At 37.6% G+C, this 26,202-nt stretch overlaps 2 protein-coding genes across 5 annotated transcripts in view; one reads left to right on the forward strand and one right to left on the reverse strand.

The window, feature by feature from the left end:
- Positions 1-327: 327 nt before the first annotated feature.
- LOC143152042 (uncharacterized) lies at positions 328-4,414 on the forward strand. Its single transcript, XM_076321739.1, has 8 exons — positions 328-487; positions 574-683; positions 748-917; positions 2,552-2,790; positions 3,592-3,685; positions 3,748-3,841; positions 3,921-4,092; positions 4,281-4,414. Exons 1-8 carry the CDS (start codon positions 485-487, stop codon positions 4,386-4,388), a joined length of 990 nt encoding a protein of 329 aa, XP_076177854.1. The 5' UTR covers positions 328-484; the 3' UTR covers positions 4,389-4,414.
- LOC143151863 (uncharacterized) overlaps positions 4,163-26,202 on the reverse strand; it is a 57,122-nt gene continuing 35,082 nt past the window's right edge. For 2 of the 4 annotated variants that reach the window (XM_076321360.1, XM_076321443.1), the window contains 7 exons: positions 18,840-19,262; positions 15,929-16,120; positions 11,717-14,364; positions 11,532-11,623; positions 10,888-11,170; positions 10,502-10,766; positions 4,163-10,395 (listed from right to left, as the gene is read on the reverse strand). In XM_076321360.1, coding sequence (XP_076177475.1) covers positions 6,037-10,395; positions 10,502-10,766; positions 10,888-11,170; positions 11,532-11,623; positions 11,717-14,364; positions 15,929-16,120; positions 18,840-19,262 — 8,262 coding nt within the window. In that variant the 3' untranslated portion in view covers positions 4,163-6,036. The remainder of the gene's footprint in view (positions 10,396-10,501; positions 10,767-10,887; positions 11,171-11,531; positions 11,624-11,716; positions 14,365-15,928; positions 16,121-18,839; positions 19,263-26,202) is intronic. The other 2 variants (XM_076321617.1, XM_076321527.1) reach the window with 2 other exon arrangements.

Here is a 26,202-nt window from a genome sequence, read left to right on the forward strand (position 1 = left end):
CAAAATTGAAACATATTTAAAAAAAATTGTAAATCCGAAAACAGTAAGAAAAGTATTAAGAAAACAAAATTTTTACGGCCCTAATATGTATATATATGTAATCCATTTGATAGAAAAATAATTGTATTAATTATTGTAGAAATCGAATACGACAAATGAGTTATTTAATTTTCCAAACATTAAAACAGTATCACGGATATTTGAGTTCACGAAAAGTATCTAATTGAATTCGCATATTTGTTATATGAAATAAAATAATTCCGATACCCGTACACTTCTATTTATCTGTAAATTGCATTTCATGTAAGGCACCCCGTATGTTATGAATGGATATATAATTTTTGTATAAATACCTACGTAAATGCATAGATAGATATTTATATGCATGTTACTGGATTTTCTATATTGAAAAGAAATCGTTTTCTTTATTTATGTGTATACATTAATCTTTGTGAATTATTTCGAAGATAATATATCTTCTAGGATGGTGAGAAACAATTAAATTTCGAATTATCAAGATATAGAGGTTATATTGTTCATAGTATATGACAGTTGTGTTCGACATTTTTTCAGTATTCCTTACTTCATAAAACCGAAAATGCTCATGAAGATAGTATATGGACCTGTGCTTGGGGCTGCCCCCCCAAAAAAAAAGAAACTCAACCAGAGAACGACGACTCACGGTAGTTGATCAAGATACATTGTTTATGTTTTTGGTTATGTACGGTTTTAATATGATTTTTATAGTGATTCTATACAATCCAGTGAAGAAGAAACAGTGGAATATATAGTGACTGGTTCAGTTGATGATACTGTTAAAGTTTGGGAACAAAAGAATACAAATTTACAATTAAAACATAAATTAACTGGTCATTCACTAGGTGTAGTGTCTGTAGCAATAAGTTCGGATGGTTCAAGTAAGTAGTCAATTAAAATTAATGAAAATTTGCTCAGTAAAACGCTTATCTAAACGCTTCTGTAGCATACTTTATAGAATATCCTTCCTCCTATTGAAATATTTTTTTATAACAGTTAAAACTAATTTTTCTTTTATCATATTCATTGTCATCCAATTTTCTGTTGAGTGTATAAAATAAGAAGCAGAGTTCATATAAACAAATGCGTAGTCATTTTAACTTGACAGACTTATAGGCTGATACTTTTAGGAATTGAATAGTGTAGCGTAATTATGATGTACTGTATTCAAATGATTAAATATTCTTGCAAAGCAATATGACAATGTATATCATTGTTCTTCAACATGAAATGTTATTTCTGTAAACTATTTTTAATCATAATTCATGGATCTCAGAAGATAAAGAATATACAAAAATTTTCAAATGATTACTTTGTTTCTTAACATTTGTCAACAAGTGTGTATCTTGATTTGGATTTTGCATGATCATTAACTACATAAACATCTAACCATGAGTTATTAAATACCCATAAAATAATTTCATTAAAATTATAAGATAATCTAAGAATTCTGATTTTACTTTATCGTCCATCTCTTCTTTTGCTTCTTTCAAATCGACTTGAACGTATCGGTCTACTCGAAACAATAGAGCTACATGAAAGTTCAGATGTCTCAAGACTTGTCCGAACTCGTCCAAGTTTTGTATAGCTCATCCAACTTGGGCACTTACTGTCCGCGCGCAAGAAGGCACAATTGTGTTTATATTTTGACTTCAGTTATAGTCCCACTAGCTCTCCTTGTGTCATAGGTATTGCTTGACATTAGTTGATAAAACGATTATGAAGATCGACAGCAGTCATTTAGAAATTAAGTGAGACAGAGTAATTCACTGTAGTATTAGCATAATTTAAATCATGTTAAAATTAATCCCTTGCTATACTATTTAGCTTGATGAAATTCGGGCCCAACCAATAGAAGATGACATGTGTTGAACGGGCTAGAGTGAAAAGCACGAAAACAATTACAATTTGTGGATGTCAATACTAATTTAATTCTTTTTCCTTTTACACATCCATGCACACATATATCCACCCACCTACCCACACACAGAACTAGTTGCAAATTTGAGCGTATACTCACATGGAATCTATGTTTCATAAAATATAGGAAAATAGTTGCAATAATTAGTAAATTCAAAGATTTAGCTTCATTATATCGTATATACCAGTGTTCAAATTTAACTGAAGAAAAAAATAGTAATAAAAGTAAGTTTTTGTTTCTTCATTAATATTTTTAAACCTGCATCAATTTTATCAAATTCATTGTGGTGTTAGTCGATAAAAAAATTTGTTTAAGATTTTAGGAGCCGTTTGAATTTTGTTCATATTTTTGGAAAAACTGTTTTCATTTTTTCACTTTTCAACAAATTTAAAAAGGCATTTAAAAAAGCTGTATTTAAAGACATGAAAGTGCAGGGTTCGATCTTTAAAATGAGCTCATAGTAGTTGTTGTACGACTATTTCTTTCAAAGTTACAGCAGTTAAAAGATTGTAAGCGTTTCGGTTAAGTGCCCTAATACTTATGTTCGGTAGTGTATATAGCTACCTTTACATTGTAAAAATCATATATTTACAGAATGTGCCTCAAGTTCTTTAGACTCTAGTTTAAAGCTATGGGATTTGGAAACGGGAGAAAAAATATCAAGTATTGAAGTAGGTCCTGTAGATATTTGGACAGTAGTATTTTCTCCAGATGACAAATTCATTGTGTCTGGCAGTCATTCTGGAAAAATACATTTATATGGAACAGAAAGTGGTAAACAAGAACAAACTTTAGATACCAGAGGTGGAAAATTTATATTGAGTGTTACTTATGTAAGTATTCTCATTTAAAATGCAGCGATCCTCTATTCTAGTAAGTCATACTATAACTAATGTTGTTTTCTGATGTTGACTTTCAGTGTAAGAAATTAGTACTTAAGTTTATTTTTAATCATCAATATATTTACCATTGCTTTCAGTGACCTTTTCCCACCTTTCGATTAACTTTTTGATTCCATTTTTAATAAATTTTGGAAATTTTGCATGTTTATTATTGTTGAAATTTTAGCTAGTTAAAAAATATTGCAGTGATTGAAGTAAATGGTAATTATTTGGTGCAGTTGATCTATTAATGATGTGATTTACAATAATCACGACGACTGGCTACGTCGTTCAGCCTTTGGTGTTCAATATCAAAAAGCTCTCGTTCAGATCCTAAGTTTTGGGGCCTACGTGACCTACGTCACAAGGCCTGGGTTGTCGTGGGGGATGCGCATGTGGCGCCAGCCGGATGTTCTAAATCCTTCGCAAGTGGTCGCTAAGACGCAATCAGGCGATGGGCCTGCGTTATGCCTGTCGTCGGTTAGTCAACAGCTACCTCGGTTAAGCCCTCGTTGTCCGATACAATCCCATGCATATCCGCTCACTGCTACACTTTCTCTTTAGCACAAGCACGAACCCTCGCTTGCACTCCACATGTTATTGTGTAATTATTGAGTTTTTAAGTAATTCAATAATTACATAAGTACGGAATAGTCATAAAAAGTAACATAAATGGAACACGTATTTTCTCGATGCGTATATAAGAAAATGAACAATTGTTTTTGTTTTATATTATTATATTTTCTGTTTTAGAGTCCTGATGGTAAATATATTGCTAGTGGTGCAATAGATGGAATTATCAATATTTTTGATGTTACTTATGGAAAAGTATTGCGAACATTAGAAGGTAATTACCAAAATTGATCTTAAGAATTTGTCAAAAATATTGTATAATTTTATGCATTTCAGGTCATGCAATGCCCATCAGATCTCTGTGTTTTTCGCCAGATTCCCAATTACTTCTTACTGCATCAGATGATGGACATATGAAATTGTACGATGTGTGAGTAACTTATGTCTCTACATCAAACTAATTGAAAATACAATGAAAATATCGATTATTCCTTTATTTTTCCATACAGGAAAGACGCTAATTTAGCAGGAACTATGTCAGGTCATGCTTCATGGGTACTTGGTGTTGCTTTTGCTCCAGATGGACAAAAATTTGCATCCAGTAGTTCAGACCAAACAGTTAAAATCTGGGAATTAGCACAACGACAGTGTTTACATACATTTAATGAACATAACGATCAGGTATAATGTTAATATTGTATGTAGTATTTTTAAATTTTCATTATAATATTACAAAGCAAGAAAAATATATAATTTATAAAAAAAATCCTCAAGATTTACATGTAGCGTTCATGTATGTTTTAAAATTATTTGCAAACATTAATAGGTAATATAAACATTACAATTATTTAAATAATTCATTATTCTAGGTATGGGCTGTGAAATACAGTCCACAAAGGAACAATATAATTGCATCAGTGTCGGAAGACAAGTCCATCAATCTTTATAAATGTCCAATATATGATAATGTCCAATGATAAATAAATTTTCTTATAAAAGTGGATGAATAAATGCTTATATTTATTACTTTTCCTTAAAATATTTTACATTTCGTGAAGTATTATTATTTTTGCAACGTGTGTACCTTAATAAAACGGAGTTGTATTGTTCTTACTGTGACAGAAGTATCAAACAAAATAGACATTAGTAGCTATAAATTTTATTGTACTGCAATTATTAATATACAAATCATTAAGATGTCTGCCAAATCTAAAATACAATATAACAAAAAATGAATTACACTTAAGATCTAAGTAAAAGACAAAGATTATTACGAAATAACTCCGAAATAGAATCTGGTGTACAGACCAAATCTCGTATGAAGGAAAACGTAAAACTACCCTGATATGGTTCCAAGTTGGAAGGGTTAAATCTAATTAACTCGAACTGGAACAGGGTAAAACACGCATAAAAAATCTCTGTAAATAATGCACAATAAAATCTATTCTATATCGTGTCAAACATTTTCCTTCTAATGAGATTTTAGATCGTTCCGATGCATGTAGAAGGACAGATGACGCGATATAGAAGAAAACTTAAAGTATGTACTCTGATGTCTCAAATATGCAGCAAATTTTTTAATGAAACTAAATAGAAAAAAAAATATATGGAATTAAAATTGATAAATGACCTAGCCATAATCTTGAATTTTTAGACCTGCAAATACACATAATTGATCCGTACACACTCCTAACCGTTGTACCTATATGAATTTTACAAAGGGTACTGGTCGAATCCGTAGACATTTCTTAGATGCAAATTGATTTTATGTAGTACATATGACCAAAATAGAAGCTACTTCACCTGTTGATTTTTAAGTAGACTAGAAACTTAAAGTAAAGTTTACAAAATTTTGTTTCTTTATATAATGCCAGTTTAGCGTTACTTAGACCGCTACATCGATACAAATGTTACTACCTCTTCATCATAACATTCTGTTGCATTGAAGATGTCCAAACTTTGTCCGAATCTTCATCATGTTTCTATCAGTCTTTAAAAGTAATTAGACTTTGTATTCGTTAAAGGAATACAAATCAGTTATGATGGAAACAAAATACAGATCTCATTCCTTGCAAATTTATCTATTACGAAGATGTACAGTGATATATCTCCTGCGATATATACCATAGGTCGCAATATATATCACTAAACTTTCTACATTTTTCATTCACGTTCAATATATACAAAATTGAATAAATAATCGAAGGTAATCACTGCTACGTACTACAGATTTTAAATTTCTTCCTAATCGTGGAATTTCTCAATATAATGTATATACAACACGCAAAGTGAATAGGAATGATATCAGAATTTCTGGCTACTGTTTCACACTTTGTTCTTATTCCTTAAAAAACTTGCATCGCAATTCAACGAACAAATATCTGTGTGACCGTTCTATATTTAAAGTGTAAAAATTAGTGAAATACGATGGAGATTTTCAGTGCCAGTTGAACAATGAGGTAAAATGAAATTGTTAACTTACTTACTGAGTACTTGTAATGCGTACCGTGTGTTGACTTGCGGTCAACACAGTGTAAAGCAAATATACAATGACTAGCCTGAAACAAAAAAGCGATACTACAAAAAAAAAAATTGTTATTTTATAAATATAACGGGCTCTCCTATCTATACTGTCGTTACTCTCGTAGAAGCTGTGACTATGTCGCTGTGACAATCCGTTGCTCCAAACTTGCTTTCACTTTCATTCGGTATAACTTTGGTTGCCTGCGAAGGAATGTCTTGCTTCGGGTTGTAATTGAAAGGCGGTACAATAGCGGAGGCAGGTGTCCTTACGCCGCTGCCATTAACATACGTTTGTGCAGAGCCTTCTGCACTCGCAGAATCGACTCTTATAAAGGAACCAAGGCGCGATATTCGTTTCGTAGGGTCTACCTCCATTGCGGAAGACTCAGTGTTTTGCGGTTTTCGTAGAATCACTGATGCGTCTCCTACCTGTACAGAATCTTTTCTATACGCAGAAGCATCGCTAGACTTTACGGGTATTTTGCACGGTGCATCATTTGCATTCATTCCGCTCAAGTCACAAGAATTTCTATATTTCACTTTGCTGGGTTGTACACCCATCACCAGTGGTCTCTTCGTTTTGGACTTGTACAAGGCCGATTCAGGATGATCATTTTCTTGGGGTACTCCCTCGAACGTCGAGCTACGAAACAATCTGAAAGCTGGCGGACTACTCACTGGAGAAGATGCATCCACATTGGCACAACTATCTGGCTGCACCCATTGTCTTGTGTCTGGTTTTTCAAATCGTTGTTTATTTTTACTTTCCTCCACCTTCTTCCAAAGACTCGCAATTTTGCTCGTTGCTTCCTTCGCTAATCTTCTAGTCTGCATTCCTGTTGACGAGTTTGACACGATGCTGGAATTACTATTGGATCTTTGCCCCAGAGGGCCTACTTTGCGAAAAATCTTACCGTTTTCGGCTTGTACATTGTTTTGATTACCAGCTGGGATTTTCGAAGTTGTTGCTACCTTTCCAGTAGGCAATCGTTTCGGAGCCACCAGCAGTGGTAACGCCTTTGGAGGCTTCTCCGAAACATTTCCTTTCATGACTTTCGACTGATGTGCCTGATGCGTCTTTGGTGCAACTTTAGGTTTCACCATAGTAGGGTATACCTTGGAAGTGGCGCCTTTGATCGGCTTCGCGATTTTAGTTTTTATCGGGGAAGAAGACGAAGAGACCACCATGGGTGCGTTTTCCACTTCTGGTTCGTCTTTGGTAAATGTTCCTTGCCGTTCTAAAGTCTTTACAGTTCCATCGGACTTGCTGTCGTGGTGAAAGTTCGTAGCGGAACATGTTGGAGGTGTGCTGTGTCTTTTCACGGACTTGGTGAAGGTCAACGATGATCCTTTCTGAGGAACTGATGCTCTCTTCGCAGCTGCTGATAATTTCTTCGTCCGCTTCTCTCCGTCTGTTAAAGAGGGAGTTGTTTTAGGACTGGAATTTCCTTTAGGGGACTCTTTTGCTGCGTTACTTGGACTGTTATTATTTTGTCTAAGCGTGGTGGCTCTGGTAGCCCTTACGATGGGCGAGGTGTTGCTGCGACCTATGGGTATTCCACTAACAGGATTCAATTGTTTTAACGGGGATGATTGTGGCGTCGGCTTTCGCGTTATAGGATTCGAGTAAAGAGCTTTCCTTCGACCACGGATGGCCTTTGGACTTTCCGGTTCCGATCTGTCTGTTGCGTTTGAATCGTTGCTGTGATCCCTCACCATTCCTGGCTTAATTATCCTTGGCCGTTTTGTCTCCCTAGGTTGTTCCTCAGCGTTGTTAGATTCGTTCTCACTCTCACTTTCAGCTGCCTCGGCGAACCTGATGTCGTCTTGCGATTTGTTACTCTCCACTTCGACCGTCTCCTTGTGATTCGGTTCCAGTTCCAGTGCTTCGTCCATTTGCTGGCTGCAGACACCTATCAACTTCTTCGAAACACCGTTGACAAACCGCATACGTAAATTTCGTTCAGACTCCGACTCGTTCGACACCAAGCTTATTGTCTCGCAGTCCAGCAATGCCTCCTCTCCGTTTTCGTTCGCTTTGCTCGACTCGTTCAATGTGTTCAATACGATGGTGGCGTTCTGTTGTAACATGATCTGAATTTCATCAGATTGGTCAATGTGCGTTACATTCAACTGATCTTCTGCCGTTGCGTTTATGGCAGCATTGTTTTCCATCTCTCTGAATATGCACTCAGAGTCGTCCAATGTCCTCGTACGATATCTCTCCCTGTTCTTCTTCTGCTCCATGCGCTTTTTGATCAGTGTTTTGCAAGCAGATAGTTTTGTGAGCGTGGGAATGGCAGATTTAACAGGAGATGTTGCTTCCGGTGCTTCAGGACTCTCTTGCTCGCAAGTATCGTTCTCTTGTTGATCCTGGTTCAGCTCAGGAAATGGATTCTCCAATACCTGAGTCTGAAACCTGGATCTGTCCTCTTGTCTACGTTGCTTGGGTGTCAGCTTAGAAAAAGGCGAACACTTGCCACGTGGAATCTTACCTTCCCATCCGCTTCCGTTTTCCTGTTTATCTCTTTCTTCTTCCTTTTTGCTCATCTCCGCTGCTATGGTGTACGTTTTGTATCTCTCTTTGGCCAACGTTCGTTTTTGTTTTGGCGTCAAGTTCCTGTGTAATCGTTTCCTTGGCGTGGATTCCGCCGAGCTTGTGAGGCAATATTCCGAAGAGATAGGAGTGATGGCCTCGTCGGTGTCATTGCCACCTTCGTCGATCTTTTCCACAAAGATCGGATGGGGAGCCTCCTCTGTACGTAGTTCAACGTCGATGCACAACGTATCGCTGCAGATGGTGTCCGTGGCCTGTTCCATCGTCGACTCATCCATTTCACAGACCTCGTTGAATAACGATGGTGGATTGATGTTCTCCAGACATTCGCTCAAGCTGTTGTTCGCGCTGCTTTGCATAGCCTCGGCATAACGCATGCATGTTATGGAGAGAACATTCGCGACAGGTTTCAGCAGGTCGAAGACAGCGTCGCTACTGGTTAAACTCTGCGAGTCTTGATACTTGGGATCCGCTACCTCCGATGTGATACTCGCAACACTGATCATGCTGTTCTCCATGTCACCAACGTCTGGTAGCTCGTCCATCATCGACGGGGGCTTGACGTTGTCCAAGTGGGATCCGCTGCATTCGTTTAATAAATTTTCTAAACTCCCAGTGTGGGCCGGAGCCTGGCAAAGAGCACGTTTAGCCACAACACCAAGGGGAAGGGATTTCTTGCGACAGTTTCGGGTGTCCGTAAAGGACATGGTTTTCAACTGGATTGGGGGGAGGGAGGTGGAGTTACATCTGTCTCGATTGACGAATGCCTCACTGTAATCACCCGAACCCGCATAGCTGGCCGTCAAAGATAACAAGCTTCCCATCGAAGAGGGAGGCTTGATCGCCTCCAAGTCCATGGATGTCATACCCGTCATTTCTAATTCGTTGTTCTTGTTCATCTCCGCGTCCACCGCCTCTGCCAGTTTGATAGCTTCCCGTTGGATGATTTTAGAGTTCGTCATATGTCCAATGTCGCTACTCACTGTTTCAACACATTCTGACGTGATCGTACCTTGTTCTTCTGGTACGTCGCTTTTAAACGAGGCAATGATCGGAGCGCTGATACTGATGCTGGGAAAAGAGACTTCGTTTGGGGAATCCTCGTTCCATGTGTCGCTTAATATACTCTGTTTCATCGTACTCGAATCCCGTTCTCGTATTGCTTCTGTCTGTTGCACCAGAGCAGCAGTTAATCGGTCTAACGAGGCAATCATGGCATCGGGGTCTCTCTGACGTCGATACATTTCTTCTTTTTTTCCATGTTTTGGTGTGTCAGTATTTTTTGATACCGACTTCTGATTTCCATCAGTCTCCTCTCTCGTAACACCGTCTACTTCGCATGTATCGTACATTTGACTGATCTCATCTGAATAGTAAATTTGTTTTGATCCAAACTGATCGAAAGCTTTATTGGATTTCCACGTGGTTGTCTTGTTGAGCTTAACGTTGTCAATGGTTTTCGTTAATCCAGGTTGGATGCACAGCTCTAAAAGTGCATGTTCGGATTGCTCGACGGAATCAATCGATTCACTACTTTCCGAGTCCATTACTTTCGTGTAAGACTGTTGCATAGTGTTTTCAGTGATTTTGTCCTTTAGAGATTTTGATACTTCGCTATCGTCTGTGTTTCTTTCATCTTCGGGGAGATCATTGTGAACAAAGGATGACATATCTTCGTTTGACTGAGGGTCGATACTAGACAAATACTGTTGTTGGCTCGGTTCTGTGTTGAAAACTACGGTTTCGTGTAATATTGGACTGTTTCGCAAGTTTGAAGGCAATGAAAAATTGCAAAGGCTGTCATCGTCTATCACGGAACTACGCTCCGTGTTTCTGTTTAGTTTTCCCAATTCATTGTGCAAAACTTTGTTCGATTGTTCTACCATGGCTAAATTTTCTACCACCTGGAAAACAAATTGGATACTTGAGTCTTTAAATTTTGTTACAATTGTTTAATAAAATAGTACCTTAAGAAACATTTCTTATAAATCAAAATAATAGATGTCTTACTTTTTGATTCAACTTTGTTGTATTTTGGCTATAATCACACACAATGTTTATATTTGGTGAACTATTTCCAACTTTGTTTTTACAAGCGTCAGGACTCGTTGCTTCTTCGCATGCTATTCGATTTGTATCTAGGCTATTTATGGTAGATTCCACTAATATATTACACTCCATTTGATCTAATGCAACGCTCGTCTGATACCTGGCTAGATTGCTTTCATTTCGTGGAAGCTTATCGAAATTATTTCCTATTAATGAATGCCTGTGCCTAGAAAAATAGAAATAAATGAAAGGTAAGTTGCAGTTATAATCACAATGGAAAGCCAAACTCATAGTAAGTTTTGCATCGAAGGGATGTTATTCTATTTATATTAATTGAAGATATTTACCTATTATTTTGCATTCCAATATTAATACAAGCTGTAAGCAGATCTTCATCGTCCTCATCTCCGTCACTGACTTGATCTAAACATTCGGAAGAGTTGTTTACATTTAATGTACCAGGCATAATACGTGTATCGCCTTTTAGTTCAAATTCCTTACATCCTGAATCGTTAGAAGCCTTCAGTGCACTGATCACGTACGAATTAACTCCGTTTGCAGGAAAATTTTGATCAAATTTGTCGTTTTTTCCAAATAATTCATTTTCAATTTCATACTTTTCCTCCACATCTGCAACGATATAAATGGAGATATATAAAAAAAAAAAGTACACATATATATAAATATATATAAATGAAAAAGTACACATTTATATATATGTATATATATGAATACGTATATGTATTATATATACATATACTCTCTAACTTGAGTATACGATAAAATACATATACATATGTATACATATATACATATATATATGTTTATATGTGTACTTTTTCAAACTAAAATTTAATTTCTTGTAGTAGATGTAATGTAATTGAAGGTTTAAGGGAGGAATGTTTGAATAAAAATATTAAAAAAATCTATTTATTTATACAATATATTACATACTATTATTACACAGTAATTCAGAATGTATTTATTTTACCTGATCTAATTTTTGTAGAATTGGATGCCATATTATTTTTGTCGTCATAATGTAAGTTGTTCGAAGATACTTGTGTAAGCGTCATTCTGAAACTGCCAATTGAAAACAAAGGGGTTTCATTCTTTGCTTTAAACACTACAGAATAATTTATGTTTTCAAATAATATCAACTGTAAATGTACGAACCTTGAAGGGCTTTTGGCGGAAGAATGTCCACTCTCCTCAGTGCTGTCACTCTTAATATTCCCCTGAAAGTAATGCAACCCTTGGTTCCTTTTTTTTTCGTCCGAAAGCTTCGCCAAATTGAATTCCTCTTTATCTCGCAATTTCTTCTGTTCTGGAATCTTTTTCGACGAGTTCCTTAGTCGGTTGTCCTCCTGTAGATCAGAAGCGGACGCTGCTCTGGAGGAGTTCAAAGAGATCCCATGCGGCGTGTCTTCTGTACAATACGTCTTTACTGTGTCCTCGTGAATAAGTTCCTGCTCGTTGTTTACAAAGTAATGAGAGTGTTGTTTTTCCTCGTCCTCCAGACTTCGCTCTGCGTAGCGCAGACTATAGTCAGTGGGTTGATCCAAGTCTGTCTCGGCGTAGAATAGGTTACCCTCTGTGCAGTGACTGACAGTTGGGGAGATGGCGTTCTGTATGGTGTTCAGAGGATTCAGCATGGTTTTGTCGTACATGTTGCCGTAGCTAACGGTCTCCTTCGCGGGGGATTCGCAACTGACGAACGACAATGAGGACGGTGTTTCAATTCCGGACTTGGCGATACATTGGTACTCGGTTTTCTGGCACACGTTCAATTCCGTATCCTCGGATATACTGGACTGGCTACCGGTCTTCGACACGGACGAGATGCTCTGCGGCAAATTGTCCTCGACGGAGGAGTGGAGCAGGTTCTGCGAACAGGCGGATTCTTGGTCGGGAGCCGAGGACCACGAGATGGTTGAGTTGGTGCATCTGAAATCGCCAAGACCGTGGAAAGTGTCCGACGACTTCAAACGATCTGGGATCGCGTTCTTGTACCTCAGGGTGTATTTCTTCTCGGACGAAGTCTTCGCGTGGCTGTCACTGGTCACCCCAGTATCGAAGCCAACCGCGGAGTGGAGCGACGAGGACTGTTGCTTGATCTGTGTGTCGGTGGGTGAGAGACCGTTCAACACGTGACGATTCACCCGTTCGAACATAGTGTCGGAGTGAGTGCTGGTTATGGAACGCATCGAGTCCCTGCTTTCGCTTCTGGCGACACCGTTGCACTTCGCGCTAGACGTACTGGGCTGATTGTGCAGCTGGTAAGTGCGCAGAGTCCTCGCATTGATCCCCAGAAAGCTGTGGTCCCCCTTGAACAAGAACTTATCGTCCTTGTTCGTTGGAGACGTGCTGGGCTCGATGTTGTCGCAAGTCTCGGCCAAATTCTGATCTATCTCTTGCTCCAGAGCCCTCTGTCTGCGTGCAACCAAGGTGGGCAGAGTCGGAAGTCCCAAACCACGAGCGGTGGAATCCAAATGGACGAGATTGTTGCAACCTGGCCTGGCGCTTAACAAATTCTTCAAGGCAGCGCTCGAACCCATCGAGATCATTTTGTGCTTGGAATGGATGAGGCTGCGGAGCATGGGGACCGCGCCCAGGTCCCACAATAAACGTTGATCTTGTGGACATCGGGCCGAGAGGTTCCATAGCGCTCCACAGGCGTTGCTGACGATGGTCAGACTGGGCGATCGTAATTGTTGCAACAACACTTGCAGACATCCTCTCTCCCTCACGATGGATCGGTAGTCCTCTCTAACAGCTATATGGCTGGATACGTTTCTCAATATACCACCGGCGTTCTCGACGATCGCCAACGTCTTGGACGGTGCTTTGTAGCTCAACATGTCCACAAGGAAAGCGAGAGCACCGTCTACGGCGCAGATGTCTATTTTATTTGTGCTGCAGTGTGCCGAAAGGTTCCAGAGTGCGGAGAGAATCGACTTGAGCGTTGACTCTTTCCTGCCTTCCATCGCGGCTTTCATCAATCCAGTCACGGCTCCGACCTCCCTCAACGTCTGCTTGCTACTGGTATCCGCTCTCCACGATAGATTCCTCAAAACGCTGGCCGTCACTTGCCTGAGATCGTCGCTGGGACTTCTCAGTTGCGAGACCAACGCCTTCATGAACTCGCGGAAGGAACAGAGTAGAGCTTTGTTGTTGCCGTCCCCGAACGTGAGATTCGTCAACGCCATTCCAGCGTACCTACGGAGGGTGATACAGTTCTGGTCGTCGCATTCGCTACCATGAGCCATGTGGTCCATTTCGATCAGCTCAGCCACTGCGTGGAGACCACCGAGTTGACACATGGCGTGACGGTGAGCTTCGTCGAAGGAGAGCTTCATCAGGGCGGCTATCGTTGTACCCGGGTGTCTCTCCAGGTCATCGGGAACCTGTCCCGTTTCCAATGACGATCTCAGAGCCTGACAATAGTCCCTCAGCTGTTCCAAGAATCGAAGAACTCTGGCTTCTCGGCGTCCGGCTCTCTCGTCGCTCTTTGCGTGCACTATGTTATGCAGAGCCCTCGATGCTCTGTCCCTGGTGTCCGGATCTTGACCCGGTGCGTGAATCAGTTGCACCAACAGCGGCAGGCATCCCGATTGTCTCATTATGAGACAGTTGTCTATCGAGTTGCTCATCGAGAGCAACGTGGTGCTCATGTCCTCTCCGCCCTCGGTGCTACCCAACATTCCCAAAAGATTGTACACAACGTCCACTTTCGCCCCTAGTCGTCGATCCCCTTGCATCTCGGCGGAACAGCTCAGCGCGGCTCCGGAATTCGAGGAAAAACTCATCACGCTGGCTACATCCTGCGGGACAGAGTAAACGTTAACGTTAGGTAAAGTAAAAAGTTAACATTAGAGCTCTGGCGAGACCAAGACATTGCGCGACGAATACGCAACGATTTATCAACCCTAGGCTACTATTGCAGTTCAGAGTGCCGGAGTCATTTTTGACTCACATTGATATTTCACCAATCGTGTTCACAGTAGCAAGATTCTTTGTTTCTACGATTATCGTTACGAATTTATGGCAGTGTGGTGCAAAGTAGATCGTTGTTTGATTAGTTACGACCATTATATACGCACTGTTTTGTTATTGTGTGTATGATCGTTTTCGAGACGGAGAGTAGTTTCGTTCGGTGAAATTAGCGATTCTAGCACAGCAGACGAAGGATTAAGGATTGATAAGGAATAAGAAGAAACAATTTATCACGTGGACGACTCAACAAGATCGAAAAAAGTTATCGCGTGGACGGCTCAATAAGGTAAAAAAAAAGTTATCGCGTGGACAACTTAACAAACTCGTATTTGGGCGAATTTTACTTTGAATCCTCGGATACCTTGATTATCCGAAATAATGTAGACCGAGACAACCTCGGATAATTGAAAACATGAATGATACCATAATTATTACGAATCGATGTGTAGCAGGTAAATTGTGAAATAAAGTATATATATTTACGTTAAACGAAATAATTACATATTTAATTGAGCGAAGATCTTTTAGTCGACTGGTCCGAATGTAAGTGTATATATTTATAATACTTTGATTCGGATAATGCAGAACCAATTCGAATAACTGAGACTCTGTTGCAAATTTCAAAGTATCTCGGATAATACAGTCTCGGTTAATCTGGGCTCCAATAACCGAGGTTCCACTGTATAGGCTTTAGAGGCCTCCATTAGGTGATCAGGGGTTTTAAGTACAGAGATTTATTAAAAAAAAAAAGTTTAAATAAGTAAATGCAGCGATCTATGGGCTTAGTTATGCTTGCAACGTTTACAAAATCTTAATCAGACCTTGATTGAAATACCAGAAAGTAATTTCTTGATGGTGATATTTTAAAAATGTAATTATGTAATTATGTAACGTGATTGTTATTACAGCAAATGTTAATCATTTGTGGAAACAAGAAATAAGGCAAGAACCAATGTACATTTCAAGATTACTCTATGGTATTCAGTATAGGAAGATGACTCGATTATTCAACTCTTTTTTTTACTAATACTAACGTATTTTCAAGTTAAAAGTATCAATTAACTTGTTAAAATTTTGAGTACGTTTACAACGTTAAATTTGTATTTTTGTCTCCTTTGAAGGGATTCTACATCTTAGGGTTAAATTGAATAATTTAATCTATCGATACTATCGCGTTTAATCGATTCTTGAATGTAGCGCCATAGAAATAGTAGATTATATTGGACGAATGGAAGGCATCATCTAAAACTACAAAAAAAAAAAAGGTTGACACCGAAGTGAAAAAGATATTTTGAAATTAATTTCGTGCAACCTAATATAACAGCAATATTTGTAACACATGCACTCAAATCTTTTGGCATAAACATAACGTACAAGAAAGAGTGGTCTTACGTTATGTACAGTGGTTGACGTGCTTTGTTGAGTGGAAAAGCCCATTTGTTGATTGGCCCATACGTCTCTTCTGATGGGCCAAGTCCCTCGATAAGAGGAAGGTAATCTATGACTTTGTAGAGATGTGTCTGGTTTATTCTCCTCTTCGCTGCTACCACCTTCATTGTAGCGTTTGTTTCTCCTTGCATAAATCTGATAAACATACAAATTAAATAAACCATGAAATTACAACTAATTGTTACAGAAGCGCGCAGTTCTTAATTTCAGTGTTTAAGTTCTTTTTGGAGCAATTGTTATTACTTTATTCCCAAATTATCCCTTTAAAGTTCATTAATCACTGACCCAATTATTTCAGTTATTTTCGTTTAATTATAAAAGTTATTTCCTTTTAAATTTTACTTTAGCAACAGGCTAGGTATCTCAATTCTCTGTTGAGATTGAATACTTTAAATACAATTTAAATTAAAATTTCTTTCATTATAAATTCAAAACTGAGACATTCTTAAAATTTACTTTGATACTTAAAAAGTACTTCACAATCTCAAAAGTTTATTATTTGGTGGATATCGAGCCGAAACCATGGATTCACCCTAAAAGGACAATGATATTAATCGTTCTAATCATCTTTTATAAATTCAACACGATAACAACGGAAATATAATGCAATTTGATCGAAGATGTGCATTTAATTTTAGTAGTAAAAGATCTTCCATTAACGAATAAATGAAAACCAATCTTTTTACAAGCCAATGTAAGATCTCGTGCATAGAAGATGACAATGGAAAAACTTAGTCAGTTAGAATATGAAAATTGTTTAAAAATCGAATTTTTGTTTTCTGTATATTCAAATTCGTCTCGTATATTTGTGTTGCATTGATTTTAACCGTTCTTTTGTTTCAGAAAGTTTTATTATTCAGTACAAAAGTACGCATGCTTGGAAAGTATATGAAGTAGAGCAATGAAATTTTCTACAATGCTTTGAACATAAATTTGAACGAAAGCTGCAAATTTACGAATATTCCGACTAAGATATAACATAAAGAAAGTTTCAAACTTTCAATTCGAACACACTTTAGAAAATTTGTATCTAAATTTATGCACGTTGAAAATCAAATTTTTCACAATTTGATATACCTGGAAAATACTATTGAACGAAAAAAACAATTTTCATTTTAAATAAATTCAAAATTAACATTAAATTTCACGTGAACCTTATCTCCTTATTACTCAAATTCTCTACAAAATTATAGCGAGTAAACCGTTCACGTATAAATGTCGTTAAACATTTGTACCATTTTTTACAAAAACAAATCTGTGTAAACATCGATCGGAGACCATTTAGCGTCTTTTGGTATAAAACGATTCGAAGCTCAAAAAGTTCCACGCCTTTAGCACGTTAAACGGTATGGTGGTTACCGGTGACCGGCACGCCAACTTACATTTCTTTAAAGCGCTACAGGGAATCCTAATACTTTTAAATAAAGTTACCATCGTTAGCGATGCTACAAAATAACAAGTACGCGATTGTCGAACCATTGAATATTTCGATTTTTTACGCTACAGTTCGAACAAAGAGTCGAGAACGTACTTGAATATAGAAAACTATTGCGGCGAGTGAACGTGTTAATGTCCGTCCGCAACGTGGATCGAACGAATACGGTATTAAAAAAAGACGACGCTTCCTTTCGAACGGAATCGCGTTCCCCGATAATAAATAAACCGATTCGGACACTCGGGGTGAAAAAAGCTGCGCAAGGTCGCTGCCAATAACACTCGGCCAAAAATAAATACCGTTCGAAGCTACGAAAACGCCTTACGTTTCAACGCGAACCGCAAAAGGAGCACAATAAATTCTTAGAGAATGGTTTAGGGCCGGCAGGGGCGAGTAAAAGGGCGGCGAAAGAGAAAGGCGTAGAGATAAGAAGCGCGAGAGAGAGGAAATGCAATGTACGTGTGCGTAAGCGTGCACAGCGGAGCCAGAGAAAGATAGAATGAGCCTCTCCGTAAAATCAATACGCTGCTACGTTGGTGGACGTGTATATACCAGTGCTCTACAAGCACGAGGCAACACCAGTGGTATCCAACCATTTCTTTTCCGTTGGGATACAATCTCTCTCGCGAAAAGAAAACAACTATTGAACGTCCGCGAAGCCAGAGGTCGAATGAAAAAATGCAAACACCGATCGCGGCGTCTGTTGATCAAACAGCGGCGTCAAACACGCGTATTACTCTGTTACATAACGATGCAGTAGTTTGCTGCACGTACGTACGAATCTTAATTCGAAACGTCTAAAAAACAGATCGTACGATCTAAACACCGCCGGTTGTGTAAACAGACGCGCTTCGTTGTTTCGATAGACTTCTTTCACAATGTTCGAGTTTTTCACGGATAGATCTCTCGTTAAAATACAGCACTCGGTATCGTGATATACGTTTAACAGAGTGAAGATTATTTTTTTAACGGAATTACCGTCACCGAGCTGTCACTCGTCTAGCGATCACTTGTTCGAGCTATCGCGGGTCGACACTCGAAATTACGAAGATTGGTAATTACCGAGCGCACACGGGGAACAAGTATCGACCACGTACGAGTAGCCCGAAATTATAAAGCGTTCATCGAGCATCGAAATTGTTCCCGTACGTACAATTATCGTCGCCGATTAGAAAAATCCTCCGCCGGTCCGACGTGCTCGCGTTACAGGTATCCTCTTCGACTGGAAATTAACCAAGTCACGTATCTCGTCGTTCAACGGGGATAGAAAGACAAGGGACACGGGGCTCGATCAATTTCGACGTCGACCTGTTCTCGTGAATATCCTAAACACTGGGTCGAGGGAGGGGAGACAAGGACAACACGGAAGCGGACGAGGACAGACGATGATAGAAAATCGAAGTGACCGATGAAATTTACCTCGGGGCTCGGCGTGGACGACCTTCGCTCGTCCTCCTCCTTGACTTCTGGCTCCATGGCATCCTCCTTGCTGGTCTCAGCGATCGCAGATCCTAGGTAGAACCTCTGCCTGGACTTGACTGCATTGGCGGACGCGTTTGAGCAGGACGACGACGTTTTCAGCGCGTTCCTCGCCGTAGAGCATCTCGCGGATGCCGCCGCCGATGCGACGACGACGGGGTTGAACGCTGCGCCGTCCACGGATGACTCCAGCTCGTGCGCCGCGACGCTGGCCAGGGGCGTAGGTATCTGGATGCCGTGGGGGCGTCGCTGGCCCCTCCAGGAGCCGACACCTTCCACGCCAACGCCTACTGGCTCGTGGGACACGCGACACTCATCCGAGAGCAATCTTTCTGCTCTCTTGTAGCAGGGCTCCGCGTCCTCCTGGAACAACGAGAGGAATAATTACTTGTCGCTCGATAGAACCGTGGCTTAACGTCGGTCGAGGGTCGAGTTGACGAGCAGTAATTCAGACGTGTCAAACTCGCGTCAGCCCCGGGCCGAGCGTGCAGTTTGCTACCTAGTCGCGGGCGGCAAGTGTACAATTGTTTTGCAACGATCGGGAATATTTTCAAGCCACTTTTTCAATCGTCACACGAACGTAGAATTGAAAGGGAGATATAATAATAATCATTTTCACGGAAATACGGGAAACGGTACGTTTATTCGTTGAATACCATAGACACGCTTACGGGACATTCTTTTCTTAAATAATTTTCATTGAATTTGTAATGATTTTCACTCGGAAAGTGGTACATATTTTAAATCGTTTTCGCGTTTACGAGTTTAGATGCGTTTAGAAATTTTACTTCCATTCTAAATTATTGAAAAGTCAGTGCTTCGAATAAACAGTCATACTTGTAACTAAGAGCCTACAGTAATTAGGCTCAATTATTTTTCCTTTCTGGTGAATATTTAATAAATTAGAATTAGGTTGGAAGACAACGGTTCTTTATTGAGGTACTTGAATTTGAATTTTTTCTCCCTTAGTACGGCGAATAAGGGTAATTGAAAAAAAATAGTTTCATGAGTTAATTCAATATTTTATCGATCCCAATCCTTTCTTCTCGGGTTCTTGAAAAATTGAAAAATTAGTCAACGTTTAAAATCGTGAAAAGTATTTGTGACATTCATGGTTTCACATAATCGGGAACTACTGATAATCGTAAATTACAGTTGGTATTTGTCATCTTTCAGAAAGAAGATTATTCCGTGTTTAAAATTAATTGACTCGGATTAAAAATTACCGATAAAAGACTGTTTAATTTTGATTTAGTATGTAGTTGTTTTTACAACGAAGATAATATAATAATTCAAACGAATCATTGTATGAGATATTATTTTTCAATTTTTTCTTTTAAATAATATTTACCTATGTTACGTAAGTTGAAATGTCGCTACATAATTGAGCATAACTATAGACAGACTTCGTGCAGATAATGTTTTCCGTTCGATTGGAAAGAGTTGGTACAGTTGGTACAAAGTTCTTGCATACATTTACAACACATGCAATACATATACATATTTCCTTTTAGCAAGGACACTGTATATATTAGTTTGGGAATTTGCACTATTAACCTGGATTTTTCTTATTATTCGAAGTAATCACGTTACCTTTTTCAATGTTAGCATACACGTTGCTATTGAAAAATACAAAATATTTTTTGTTAGAGTTTATTCACTTTACTAAAATATTTAATTCATCATTTATTCTCTGAAACGTAGATAAACAGTGTACTACTGTTACTACTCTTTTTGTAGTGTATTATAGGCAGAAAGGGTCAAGTCGATATCTCGGTTACTATCGATTCTATTTAAAATTTGTAGAGAATAAGAAGGTTACAAAATTTAATTTTGAATAAATTTTGTTCCATACCTTTTTACTGTAAAAGCAACCGCAAGCGAGATATCGTACACAAGTTTGTTGTCGATACACAATACAACTCTTTCTCACTAGCAAGAATTTTTCGATATTGTGGAGCATAAATTTTAAATTGAAATATTCTGTATATACAGTTAAATTTCGTTACAATTATTTGAATTGTATCTCCATAATGTAATAATAAATAGAATTACATTTTGTTTATTATATGCCCAAAGCAGAAAAATAATTAAGTTCACAACGAGATATAATTTAAAAGAGGTATTTAAAAGATTTCTATTATGGCAGTTATGTAATTCGGTTTATGTAAAATACGGTTTACCATGTATATAAAAAAATTAACGAAAGCGTGACGAAGTATGTCAATGATTTTCATGGAATAGGAGCAATGTTCAGTGATAAAAATAAAACGATTATGCGAGTAATCGCGAAGGTATTTAGATTTCGAGGAATCTTACATAGAAACTGGTGAACACTTGATACTGTCATTTTACAGTGACAATCAGAATAATACTTGGGCTATAATTTATTATATAATGAAACATGGGCAGTATATCCTTATCATGTAACATCCTCACGCAGACAAGAATAATGAATAATGCAGTGTCGTTCGTTGTTAGTACTAAAAGTGTATTCTTATCTTGAAAACAAGAGTTCTTTGAATTACTATGTTTCTGATATCGTGTACAGATATGAGTGATTCATCCGTCAGTTCTTCGTGTACTTCTCATAGAAAATGAAATTGCATCAAGTAAATATTCAACGTTGCGGCAACAAGTATGCACTTAATATTTTAAGATACCTCGGCAATTTGGTATTATAACAGACTGCGATTTCTTTGTATATTGTGTAAAATACTTCGGTATTTTGGTAGATTAAAGTGCTTCAGCCTTTTTGCATTTTGTTATTATAAATATTTGATTTCAAAATTCGTCGGTACTTTGATATCTTAGTGCTTTAGTATTTTATTTATAGCTTAACGATTGTAATAGCTTAATATCTGGTGTTTTGGCATTAAAATACTTTATGCAAGTAGTTTCTTGGTACTTTAGTACTTTCCCACTTCTATACCTTTGTACTTTGGTGCTTTTAGTATCACTGGAACTTGATAACTTATCGATTCGGTTTTCAATTATAATACGTTAATTCTTCGATGTCTATGCAAAACATTATCAATATCGAAATGAATTTATGCATTCTATAAGTCATCGCAAAATACTTTCATCCAACTCTTGTATCTCTCAATTATTACGGTTCTAAAGAATTGAGAATAAATAACATAAAATAGAGGTACATTACGTACTCGCAGTTACGAAGTCATTTTAATTAGAAACAGCAGATTCTACGTTTCCGGTGTTAGAACTGTAATTAAATCGTTTGTCTAATAACAATAATTAAAACGATATTTTCTTGTTTACTTTATTCTCGTCGTGTTGCAATATCTCGAATCGAGTGCAATAAGTCATCAATCTTTCTCTTTATCACCACATTTTCACCAATAACATTGTTCTGAAGTAACTATCGCAAACGAGTTATGTAAATATTATACAAAACAGTTACAAATCTTTCGAGGGTTCAAATGTGTTGAATACAAGAGATAAAATTTCCAAAATTTTTGGAAAATATACATTTTGCTAGAAAAAAGAATGAAAATGTATATTTGTTGACTAGAAGCAAATAAATTTTCCAATTTTTGCACATACACTTACATTCTACGAAAAAAAGATTTCAATTTTGGCTCGCAAATTTTGCCAGAAAGAAAATCAAAATTTATATCCATTGAATAGAAAAGAAATTTTTCAATTTTTACACATACATTTTGCAAGAAAACACGAAATTTCTCGATTTTGGCACTTAAATTCCACGAGAAAAATATGTCAATTTTAGCCGACACATTTTGCCAGAAAAGAAATCACATTGTTTGCTACAAAAATTCCTCAATTTTCAAATGAAAAAAAAAAAAAAAAAAAAAAAAAAAACAAAAAAAAAAGAAAGAAAGAAAGAACGCTGCACGGTTTTCAACGAATTCGCTCGAATCGGTTGTACTCGAAGATCCCTTGAAAACGAATGAAAAATCGGAACCAGTTGTCGCGCTATTCCGCGCGAAACGCGACCCGATGAAAATTGCACTCGCGAATTCCTCGCAGTTCATTCATTTTTATCCCAGTCAATTTGAGCTCGCCCCTTTTCGCCGCGGTCCGTTCTCTTTCAACAAACCAAAACAAACACCGTCCGGAGAAAGGAGTATCGCTCCGGATTCGTTCCGAAAGCCATGGCAAAACTTCAGTTCCTGCCACTTTCTCCCAGGTTCATGGACGTACCCCGATGCTTCCCGATCGTGTCGTTACAATACGATCGCGGTTAATACCGGTTCATTAGGCGCGGCACGAAACGTAGCTGCGTGCAAGAAGCAATTAACTCGCGGCATTCTGGGGAAACAAAAGGTCATCGTTGCGAACCTGCAACGTTCCGTGGAGGCTAAAACGCCGCAGGACTCGAGCAGCATCGTCGAAGGTAAATATTGGATCTACGCGAAAGTTTCCGTGGTTTTCGTGCAGATGCAACGAACCGACGATTTTCAAGCACTGGCGAATAAAAATACGCCACGATCGATCACCGATGCTGCGAAACAATCGGAGAACCGAGCGTTTATCGATAGTGGACGATGTACCACGAAAGAGGAAAGAATTTAGGGCTCCACGGATGCGATACAATCCTAGCTGTATACGTGAAAACGATTTCTACCATTGGTGTACGGAGCAATTTCCATCCGGATACACGGTGCAATCTTTAATCGCTTATTTTAAACGGAACATTTACGACAGATACTGTGTAAACGTAATTATCTGGAAACGAAGCGAGAATATCGATAGGTGTAATATTTTCTTTTTTAGTAGAATTTTAGAAACGAAGAATCGTACGAGAGAGAAAATCGAACTACTGTTACGAATCCTTTTGTTTAATTATTCTTCGTTCGAAGTGTACAGCGCGATCCACGTCAGTGATGTGTATTTTACATAAACTAACTTTGATGAAAATTAAGGTACAGGGGTGTTTAATTGAAGTAATTTTCTACGCGATTACGACTCTTTTGTGACTGTTGTTTGGAAATACTCGAAAAACGACTATTTGTACAATACGATTGGTTTCAATTAAAAACAAAATCCGTCCAGTGGGAAAATATTAAGAAAATTTACACACGAGTGTGGAACTAACGAGGGCAGTTCACTGAAAACTCTGTCTCTTTCTGTATGCATAATTAAAACATCGCGGATCGCCGAAGCAGGTATTGTTGCTGCTTATTTGCCACTTTCACTCGGTTTTCTCTGATATCCATGAAGTGCAAGAATAATGAATGTGAAGGACTGCGCGCTACGCTGCTCCGGGAATAATAACGTGGAATGCATTTGAATTGTGAAACAAACACATTCGAGGATAGTAATCGAAGGTTGCTTGAGTATGTCCTCAAAGAGAAGATTTTGGCGCAAGATTGCTCAAGCTAAACCAGATTAAATCTGAATTATCGTTAAATGCTTTATGAATTTTTATTCAAACTAGATATTCGTCATTATTGATACTTTGAGAGGTTTGATAAAGAAGAAAAAAGTAAATAGACAAGGATCACCGATGAATATGACTTTATGATAACTCTGTGTTGTTATTTTTCTCAACGAGAAATATATGGCAAACATTATTGTTTGTTTCGCTCGAAAAATTTATTTTTGTTTAATTTTGAAATTTGCACGATTCACGATTATTTAGTGCAAATTTTGATCGAATTAAAGTGCACTTCGAAATAATTTCCGAAGTAATTTTGAAGTGATCTTTTACGAAGCAAAGTTAAAGTGGAAGTTGAAAATTAAAATAAGTAATAACATTCTATATTTTATAAGAAGTAATTTTGATTGTTCTACTTTCAACAGATTTCAAAAAATTACGATTGTGAAATTAGGAGAATAATCTTGATCACTTTACGAATGTTCTAAATCGAGACTCTGGTAGACATTTATTACGTTTTACTGCCTTAATTAGGAATTAAACTATTCGTTAAGAAGCTCGGGAATACTCGAACGCTAGTACAATTATAAATACAAGAGTAATTAATACCTTTGAGAATGTTTAACCATGGTTAGATTAACACTTTGAAAGTAAGCTTTCTGACCACTTGAAAATGAGAAATTATATTTGATTAGAATACTACCTCATTAATACAGAAGGCTCTTTTACGTTTGCTCTGTTTAATTTAAAAAAAAAATTTGTTTCAATTCGTATTAGAATGAGCTGGAAATAAATAATAAAACATGTACGGAAATTGTATCTAAATAAAATTAAAATTGTAATAGTTGTTCAATTCATCGAATAATTATTGCACAATACACAATAATTTCTTACTGTTCGCGTATCATTTTCTTTCCACACATTTATTAAGAGATACGCAATTTAAAATGCTTCGAACCACTGACTCCGATTGAGCTAATAATTCATTAGAGCAAATGTCAGTGAATAAACATAACAGGTATCCTGTAGAAGATTTCTAAAATTGCTCGCGATAACAAATTTCATTTTAAACTTATAATTGTTCCGTAAAAAAAAAGTAAATAAGCTGTGTAATTAAACGTAATTGTGTTACCATCGTTGCGAGGTATATTATTCAATTTTATAGTTGCATAGTAAGTAACGCGTTAACGTTCTACCGGCGTGCTGAATCATTCTTAATTGCCTGATGATTCACAGTACGCTCGTACACAAGCACCGGACTCAACTGTGTGTTTTCATTTTATTGTTTATTTAAATATTGAAATATTATTACTCGTCTAATAAATTAATGCTAAATAAAATAAATAATCGTTCCGATTAAAACGATCAACGATTTAACAATGATCAATCCTTGACTCTACTTTGGAATAATTGTTGACGATTCAATCAAGTTGATCGTGTTCCAATCTCTGAAACTTTTACGATTTTTTTTGTTCTTTCTATAGGATCCACCAATACCTTAAATTTGTACCGGGGCTAGGAACATTTGTAGAATTTTTTTATATTCGCAATAAATAGAATTCGAATATTATTTAGATACTTCAGTACAAGTATCTGGATATTCGTAATACATGTATTCGAATAGTACGATTGGACCGTAAGTTTCGTAAGTTCATGCTTATTTTGAAACTTCATTCTCAATTAATATTATTAGTATGATATTTAATTAGTATAAAACTATTGAAATGCTCAAGTATGAGAATACTGAAATATTTGAATGAACAGGTACGAGGAATAATCAAACATTCGAATGCACAAGTATGAGAACTCTAAAATCTTCGAATGCCCAAGTATGAGAATTCTCAAATCTTTGAATATCAATATCAATTTACAATAATTAAAATTTAGTATTCGAGATCTATTCACAGCATTCGAATACCTATCAAATATTCGACTAATCGCATC

Source organism: Ptiloglossa arizonensis, chromosome 1 (assembly GCF_051014685.1).
Source record: "Ptiloglossa arizonensis isolate GNS036 chromosome 1, iyPtiAriz1_principal, whole genome shotgun sequence".
Classification (NCBI taxonomy): Eukaryota; Metazoa; Arthropoda; class Insecta; order Hymenoptera; family Colletidae; genus Ptiloglossa; species Ptiloglossa arizonensis.

Coding starts and splice junctions, on each gene's coding strand:
- LOC143152042 (XM_076321739.1), top strand. Junction 918..2,551: donor AATAAGTTCGGATGGTTCAA/GTAAGTAGTCAA, acceptor ATATATTTACAG/AATGTGCCTCAAGTTCTTTA. Junction 4,093..4,280: donor TTAATGAACATAACGATCAG/GTATAATGTTAA, acceptor TCATTATTCTAG/GTATGGGCTGTGAAATACAG.